Raw genomic sequence first — 9,020 nt, forward strand, 5'->3', positions numbered from 1 at the left:
ATGCCATGCTGCTTAGGGGGCACAGTGGATAGAGCACCCAACTTAAAAGTAAGAAAGACTTGAGTTCAAATCTGGCCTCAGACAGCTGTGTGACCCTGGGCAAGTCACTTAACCCTGTTTGCCTCAGTATCCTCATGTGTCAAATGAGCCGGAGAAGGAAATGGCAAACCACTCTGGTATCTTCGCCAGGAAAACAAAAACCTCCCAAGGTTGTTGTGAAGATCAAGTAAGATAATAATTGTAAAGCATTTAGCGCAGTGCCTGGCACTGTATAAATGTTACCTATTATTACTGTCATTATTATTACCATCATCATTCTCTTCAAGGTTCTGAGAATGTTAGCCCAATCTCATTTTTTTCAGAGGAAGAAGCTGAGGTCCTGAGGGATCGTGACTTGCCCAGATGTTACTCCGGATAGTAAGCAGCCGAGATGGTATTTGAACCGAGGTTCCCCTTGAAAGGCAGCCCGGAGAGCAGAGATGAGGGCAACAATTCATCCTACCCCATTAGTAATAACAGCTAGCATCCGGATCGGTTTTTCCCCCTTTGAACAGCCCATGTGACAAAGATGAGGATGCCGAGGTCGAGTGGTCAAGGGATTTGCCCAGGGACGCGTAGCTAGTAAGCGTCAGAAGTGGAATTTGAACTCGAGTCTTTCTGACTCCGAATCTAGCATTCTACTGGCCCTCTTTGTGCCACTAGGCACAAATTACAAGGGCAGAGTCCCAGCTGGCTACCCTGGTTCAGTGTCCTCAGTTCCTAGGGAAGGTCCCAAGGTCAGTGCCCTGGCCAGCTTTGCCACATTTTCCCAGCCTCCCCTAGCCCGGAGATTCCCTCCCCCTAGCTCCCTCCCTCCTCATTTCCCCAGTCCCCTCCCACTGCCCCCAGAGCACCAAGTCCCAAACCCTCCCATCCCTGACTCTCAGGTCCCCCGGGCTCCTCCAGCCGCTGCCCTCCTCCGGTCCCTCCCCCTACTACCCACAACACTTCCTCGATAAGGGGCCGAGCCCTGTGTTTGCTCCAGGCACGGGAAGCATGGGGCTCCTGGGACGGCTGGACTGCCGCTACTCCTTCCTGGGCTTCCTCCTCCTGTGCCCCTCGGTCACCTCCTTCTGGCTCCTCAACGTCCTCTTTCCCCCAAGCGCCACCCCCAAGGCTGCCCTCAACAACCACACGAGACCCGTAGTGCTTGGTAAGGCTGCCCCCGGCCCCACCCCTCCCACCTGGGCCACGGAGGGTGAGGGCCTGGGGGAGGAAGGGGCGGGGAGCTGGGTGAGGGGCTCAGCCTATCGGTAGAATCGGGGCTCCCGTTGTGCAAAGCAGCGTCTGCCTCTCCAGCCCCTACTACTAACCCAAGGGCGCAGCTTGACGGGAAGGATATCCCCTGGGGCTTAGAAACCCAGCCCACCCCAGCTGTGGGCTGGGACAATGGGAGGGAGTCCTGGCTGGTGGGGTGACCTGGGTGTCCTCTTCCCCCCACCCCAAACCCCACCGATCCACACCTCATCTCGTAATCTCTGCTGGCCTCTTGTCCAGGGCCCTGCCAAGACTGTTTGCTCCATCCTGGACTTTGGCCAAGGCCCTGGAGGGAAAAAAAGGGACGTTTGTTTTTGTCTAGCTCTGTCCTAGGTGGAGGTCAGGGACAATGCTTCCCTCCCCCCCCTGCCCCCAGCTTCCTGGTGGGAGCCCAAGGTTTAGAGTTACAACCTCCTCCTCCCACTAGGGGCAAGGGGAAGGGGGACAGCAAGTGGGGGATGTGTGACTGTGAGAGTGAGAGCCCCGATGCCCACAGTGCCAGGCTGCTTGGGGAACCAACTGGAAGCCAAGCTGGACAAGCCAGATGTGGTCAACTGGCTGTGCTACCGAAAGACAGACGACTTCTTCACCATCTGGTTCGACCTCAACATGTTCCTGCCCCTGGGGGTCGACTGTTGGATTGACAACACTAGGTGGGCCCTGAGACCCACACTCAGCCCCATCCCCAAACCAAGGAGATCCCCAGCCACCCCCAAGCCCCTAGTCCGGATCCCTCCACATATGCAAATACACTTTATGCTTGGCAAACTTTTACGTCCATTGGCTCATTTGATCCAATGAGACAGGCTACTGTAAAAGGATTATTACCCTAATTGTAGCTATGAAGAAACTGGCCCAGAGAGAAGTGACCCCCAGGTAGCAGTCACACTCAGGACTTTCCTCAGGCCATGTCGAACACTGCAAGGCCAGGGCATCCATGCATCCTTTACAACAGCCCAGGTCATAGAAGCTCAGTGTTGAAAGAGACCCCAGAGGCAGGCCAGGCCAGCTGGTGATTGATTGTAGGTCATCCACACCTACATCTGCTTCCCTGCTCTCTGCACACATCCACGCACATCCCACCTTGGTATACCTGCATGTATCTCACACACACACAGTCATGGACATACACACAAACACACATGCATACACACACATACATACCCTGCTCTCTGGAGGCTGAGCCTCCTTCTTGACTCTGCAGGGTGGTCTACAATAGGACCACAGGACAAATGTCCAATGCCCCAGGTGTGCAGATTCGGGTCCCGGGCTTTGGCAAAACCTTCTCCGTGGAATATCTGGACCCCAACAAGCTGGCAGGTAGGCAGGTATAAAGCTGGGGGCCCAGGCTGATTCCATGAAAGCCTGGAAGGGAACCCCATAATGCCCATCACCCAAGTCCCAGTCTCACTGGATGGAAAGAGTCCCACAAGATCCCACACTCTGAAGGGTTGGGTCAGAGGGGGGAGATAAGGCACCACCCTGAGGGTCCCTTGGGGCCCTGCATACCCCTATAACTGTAATTAACCCCTTATCCTGTATCTCCATCCCCACTCCCCACCCCAATGAAGGCTACATGCACACACTAGTCCAAAATCTTGTCAACAACGGCTACGTGCGGGATGAGACGGTCCGGGCTGCACCTTATGATTGGAGACTGGACCCCAGTGAGTAGGGGTGGGGGTGTGGAGGGAAGGCATTGGGCATGGATGGATTTGAGGAGGCATGGGAGCCCACAGCAAGGGGTCCGGTCTGGTGTCCCACACCTCTCTGGCCCCAGCTCAGCAGGAAGAATACTTTAAGAAGCTAGAAGGGCTAGTGGAGGAGATGTACACCACCTATGGGAAGCCCGTTTTCCTCATTGGACACAGCCTGGGCAACCTTCATCTACTCTACTTCCTTCTGCGGCAGCCTCAGGCCTGGAAGGACCGATTTATCGATGGCTTCATTGCGCTGGGGGCCCCTTGGGCTGGCTCCATCAAACCTATGAAGGTCCTAGCTTCTGGTAAGGCATCAGCCACTGAGACACCGGGAAAGACAGAAATGCATCCATGTATACATGTAAAAATCCTCAGAGACACCTATCGACACACAGACAGATCCCCTTAGATATACAGCTGACCCCACTTACACACACACACTCTCAAAAACACAGAACCAGCCCCCAACCACATGTCCATCCATACAGGTCATACAAACATACCGATTCCCATGGATGCACAGAAACACATCCTGAAGTATGTACATACATACACATACCAGATATAATCCACCTAGGACTACATATAGATTTTCTGGCCTCCCCTCATATCTGTGACACCATTTGAGATTGTGCCTCCTGAATCCCTCCCAGAGCTCTTGGCAGAGATGGAGTAATAGGGGGATACAGTGGGGGAAAGAAGGGACAGGTGTGAGTCTGACAGTGAGGGAAAATAGAAATGTCAAAGTCCCAGGGCTCTGGTTCTGAGTCAGGCTAAGTTGAGGATCTGGGTCAGCATCTAATGTCAGATTCCAGGCCTGTGCCTGAGCCTAAGGGCCAGGTGGTCAGTAAACATTTTATAAGTACCTACCATGACAGACATGTGGTAAGCAATGAAGATACAAAGAAAAGGTAAAAGACAGAGTCTGAATCAATTTGAGGTCTGAGCTTAAGCCTGAGTGAGGCTGTGAGCCACCTGGTGGTTTAGGGCTGGGTAAGCTGGGATGTGGGGTCAGGCCAGGCCTGAACGGGGATCCGTGGATTTGTGTTGAAATCAGAGTGTGGGTGGGATCTGGAGTATATTTAGGATCAGAATCTGGTTTTAATCAAGACACAGATTGGGTTTGGGGGTAGTGAGTGATGGTGCTAGGTTTGGGGTCGTTGGCAAGTCTAGCACTGAATTCTGGGGTGGAACCTCTGTCCCCCCCTCACAGGTGACAACCAGGGCATCCCGGTCATGTCAAACATCAAACTCCGAGAGGAACAGCGGCGGACCACTGCCTCCCCGTGGATGTTCCCTTCCCGCCTCGCTTGGCCCGAGGACCACGTCTTCTTCTCCACACCTAACATAAATTACACCTTTCAGAACTTTCAGCGCTTTTTTGCAGACCTGCGCTTTGAAGATGGCTGGTACATGTGGCTACAAACACGTGACCTGTTGGCAGGGCTGCCTGCACCAGGTGTGGAGGTCTATTGCCTCTATGGTGTGGGGCTGCCGACACCCCACACCTACATCTACGACGAGGGTTTCCCTTACAATGACCCTGTGTCCGTTCTCTATGAAGATGGTGATGACACCGTAGCCACCCGTAGCATGGAGCTCTGTGCTCGCTGGCGTGACCAGCAGCCCCAGCCGGTCCACGTGTTTCCGGTCCCTGGCCTGCAGCATCTCAACATGGTCTTCAACAACCAGACACTGGATTACATCAACTCCATCCTGTTGGGTACCTACCGGACAAAGGCCACCGAGGATTCCCACCCAGACCCTGCCCCCTCCAAGGACTCCCACTCGGCTTCAACCCCCAGAAACAGAAAAGGTCACAGACCACACATGAGGGGCCAGTAGTCTACTCCAGGTGGCCAAAAGGGCCGACAGCACCGCATTCCTCCAAAACTTGGCTCTGCTCCTGACTTTGGGCCCCTCCTGCTACAGCTGTGCCTGGGATTGAGGAGACATCAGACACCATGCATAAAAACTTCTTTGAAGCCTGACTCTGGAGTGACTAGGGAGGAAGGAGGGTCTGACTCTCTGGAAATGGGAGGAGAACAATAATAAACATTGATTAAGCATGTATTGTGTGCAGAGCACTGTGATAGGCAATGGGGGATGAAGGAGAGATATAAAGTTTAGATAGGAAAGGATCCCTGTAGTTTTTATAGTCATATAGGGAGAAAAGACACAAATGTACCTATGGAACATAATATTATATGATAAGTACATTTACATATATAAAATTAAGTGATATCCGGCTTCCAGCCCCACCACATGATTAGAACTGCATGCCATAAAGGTTGGCCACAATGTTCAATTTCTATATCTGGTGATTTTTTTCTTAGCCCTCATCCCTCTTGAATTTTCTGCAGCCTTCTACACTGAAGACCTCCATCCTTGAGATTCTGAACCACCAATTTCATGAGAACAAATCTCCACAACCTCAATTATGTGGGCCCTCATTCCCATCCTCACTCTCAACTATCAAAACCCAAACAATGACCAAATGAGGTTTGAGCTGGGACCTATTGTTGGCCAGTCAGTGAGAGCCAGAGTGATTTGGGTTTAAGGCATGGTCAAGTAGCTCCATTTGAATTCCAATGGGCTTTACTGAAGCCTCATTTTTCTAGTGCTGTATTTCAAGAAATAATAAATGAAACAACATAGGGCAAAAGAGTTAACTGTCACAGTTTTGGTCTATCTCTCCCAGATTGATTTTTTTTTTTTTGGTGAGGGCAATTAGGATTAAGTGACTTGCCCAGAGTCACACAGCTAGTGTTATGTGTCTGAGACTAGATTTGAACTCAGGTCCTCCTGATTCCAGGGCCAGTGCTCTATTCACTGTGCCACCTAGCTGCCCCCAGTTTTTTTTTTTCTAAGTAGGTAAAAGAGGCCATTTTTTGTCTCATTTCTTATGTAGCTTTAATTACTGAACGGGTGTTGCCTCAGACAAACTGAGACCTGGGAAAGACCTTAGTTTAAAAAGGCCAAGACCTTCCACTGCATCTAGGGCCATCTCTAGTTGTCCTGATTTATATCTGGCCACTGGACCCAGATGGCTCTGGAGGAGAGAGTGAGGCTGGTGACTTTGCACAGCCCTGCCTTACTTCAATGCAAAGCACTTGCAAGTCATGACATCACTTTCCTATTGTCATGGTCCTCTTCAAGAATGAAGGATAAACAACAACATTCCCATCCACTTCCTACCTTCCCAATGTCCAACTCCAGATCTGTCTGCCCCTTCCACCATGCCCTCTGTGGAATTTTTGTTCATGATTCACAAACTTCCTTTCATCTTAAACTTTTTATTTTGCCATTTTCTAGCTCTCCCTAAGACCTGCTTCCTTCTGGATGTCACTGCATCTCTGACCAGCTTTCCAGTACGGGCTTCATTTTCTCTCTTACCCCTAGACTCACTAGTCATGGTAAGGAATCAGAATATTCCTTGCTCCCGATTGACACTTCCAGATCCTCTCTCTATCACCATCACTCAAGGAACTTCTTCATTTTTTAAGTTTGTGCAATCAAAATGTTTTATACAATCAAGATTCTGATAGCCTCTATCTATCAACCCCCAAGACATTCTCCCTCCTTTCTAAATGAGTTCAGTACCTGGCTCATGGCCTCCCTCTCCACCCCTGCCTTATTTCTAGGACACTTCGAAACACATTTTTAAATTCAATTTTATCTTATTTTCAGTTCTGAATTCTCTCTCTCTCCTCTTTCCCATTCCCTCATCCATTGAGAAGGCAAGAAAAATAAAATCCATTACAAATATATATAATCCTGCAAAGCTAATTCTTGCATTAACTATGTCCAAGATTTAAAAAAGGAAGGAAAAGAACATATGTTTCCATCTGCACTCAGAGTCCATCAGTTCCCAGTCTGGAAGTGGATAGCATGTTTAATCATGAGACTTTTGGAATTATAGTTGATCAGAGTTACTAAGCCTTTCACAGTTGATTATCTTTACATTATTGCTGTTACTATGTAAACTGTTCTTCTTGGTTCTGCTCATTTCATTTTAAAAAATAATTATACTTTTTTTGGACAAAATATAATACCTATTCTTATTTTAAAAAACAATAGGAAGCATAGGAATAAATGGAGCCTTTTCTTTTTTCTTTTTTTAAATTAATTTATTTTTAGTTTTCAACATTCACTTCCATAAGCTTTTGAATTTTAAATTTTCTCCCCCTCCCCCCTCCCCAAGACAGCATGCAATCTGATATAGGCTCTACCTATACATTTTTTTTTTTAGGCAATTGGGGTTAAGTGACTTGCCCAGGGTCACACAGCTAGTAAGTGGCAAGTGTTTAGTCTGAGGTCACATTTGAACTCAGGTCCTCCTGACTTCAGGGCCGGCGCTTTATCCACTGCGCCACCTAGCTGCCCCAATATACATTCTTATTAAACATATTTTCACATTAGTCATGTTGTAAAGAAGAATTAGAATGAATGGGAGAACCACAAGAAAGAAGAAATAAAAAAAAGAGAGAAAGAAAATAGTATGCTTCGATCTACATTAGACTAAATCTAGCCTTTTTCAAAATGATAAGAAGTATCTATCTAAAATGAAGAGCAAGTATTATCTGTAATAGGGATAATCTAGAAGTCTTCCCAATAGGATTAGGGGTAAGGCAAGGATGTCCCCTATTATTCAATATTGTCTTAGAAATGCTAGCTATGGGGGCAGCTAGGTGATGCAGTGGATAGAGCACCGGCCCTGGATTCAGGAGGACATGAGTTCAAATCTGGCCTCAGACACCTGACACTAGTTGTATAACCCTGGGCAAGTCACTTAACCCCAATTGCCTAGCAAAACAAAACAAAACAAAATGAAACAAAATGAAAGGCTAGCTATAGCAATAAAACAAGGAAAAGAATTTGAAGGAATAAAAATAGGCAATGAGGAAACAAAACTATAACTCTTTGCAGATGATATGATGCTATACTTAGAGAATCCTAGAGAATCAACTGAAAAAACTAGTTGAAACAATGAACAACTTTAGCAAGGTTGAAGGATATAAAATAAACCCATGTAAACCATTAGCATGTCTATATATTATCAACAAAACCCAGCAGGAAGAGACAGAAAGAACAATTACATTTAAAATAACTACAGACATTGTAAAATACTTGAGAGTCTACCTGCCAAGACAATGTTGTAAATAAACACAATTACAAAACATCTTTTACACAAATAAAGACAAATATAAACAAGTGGAGAAATATTCATTGCTCATGGGTGGGCCAAGCCAATATAATAAAAATGACAATTCTACCTAAATTAATTTATTTATTCAATACCACACCAATTGAACTCCCAAAGAATTGTTGTATAGAGCTAGAAAAAACAATAACTAAATTCATGAGGAAGAACAAAAGGCCAAAAAAAAAATGAAAGATGGTGGCCTAGCAGTACCAGATTTAAAACTATATTACAGAGTGGTGATCATGTTGGGGGTGTGGGAGGTTTTCTTCACAGGCCTGAAGCTCTAAGGGCTCTCATTAGCCATTTAAGAGATCTCACCTTCTCTGGAAACCAACTCTGTCTTCTGAGCTTCCCCGCCAAGTCATGTCTCTGTAACGTATGTCGCGCCATGTGTCATCCTTCAGGAAGCCACATGAGCTTACTTAGGGTGGGGATGTCACAAAGGTAATGGTTCTTTTAAAACAGAATAAGCAAAGGTCGTCTGATTTATCAGTTAAGAAGGTGTTGGTAACCTTGGAGAGAGAGGTTTCTGTTAACTGGTGCCACAGGAAGCCAGACAGCAAAGGGGTAAAGTAGTAAAGGCGACAAGTACAGATAATTTTTCCTAGGAGTTAGCTGAGACAGGTGGATGAGAGACAGGCTAACGGTTTGAGGGGATAACAAAGCTAATTAAAGGTTTTGTTTTTTTTTTCTCAGGCTAGTGCAGATCTGAGAAGTTTATAGTGGTGGAGGGAAAGCCATTAATAAAGAGAGAGTGAAGATGAGAGGGAGAGAAAAAGACAAAGGGAGAAGGGGGGGAAAGACAGAAATGGGGAGTG

At 47.3% G+C, this 9,020-nt stretch overlaps 1 protein-coding gene across 1 annotated transcript; it reads left to right on the forward strand.

Annotated features, from left to right (window-relative positions):
* The first annotated feature begins 626 nt into the window (after positions 1-626).
* LCAT (lecithin-cholesterol acyltransferase) lies at positions 627-5,067 on the forward strand. The gene is given in 7 exon segments (XM_020989301.2): positions 627-1,192; positions 1,793-1,949; positions 2,501-2,616; positions 2,868-2,963; positions 3,077-3,301; positions 4,210-4,801; positions 4,803-5,067. Coding segments are annotated over 7 exon segments (1,371 nt in total). The 5' UTR covers positions 627-1,035; the 3' UTR covers positions 4,831-5,067.
* Positions 5,068-9,020: the final 3,953 nt, after the last annotated feature.

This window comes from Phascolarctos cinereus, unplaced genomic scaffold (genome assembly GCF_003287225.1).
Source record: "Phascolarctos cinereus isolate Bilbo 61053 unplaced genomic scaffold, phaCin_HiC Scaffold_2;HRSCAF=192, whole genome shotgun sequence".
Classification (NCBI taxonomy): Eukaryota; Metazoa; Chordata; class Mammalia; order Diprotodontia; family Phascolarctidae; genus Phascolarctos; species Phascolarctos cinereus.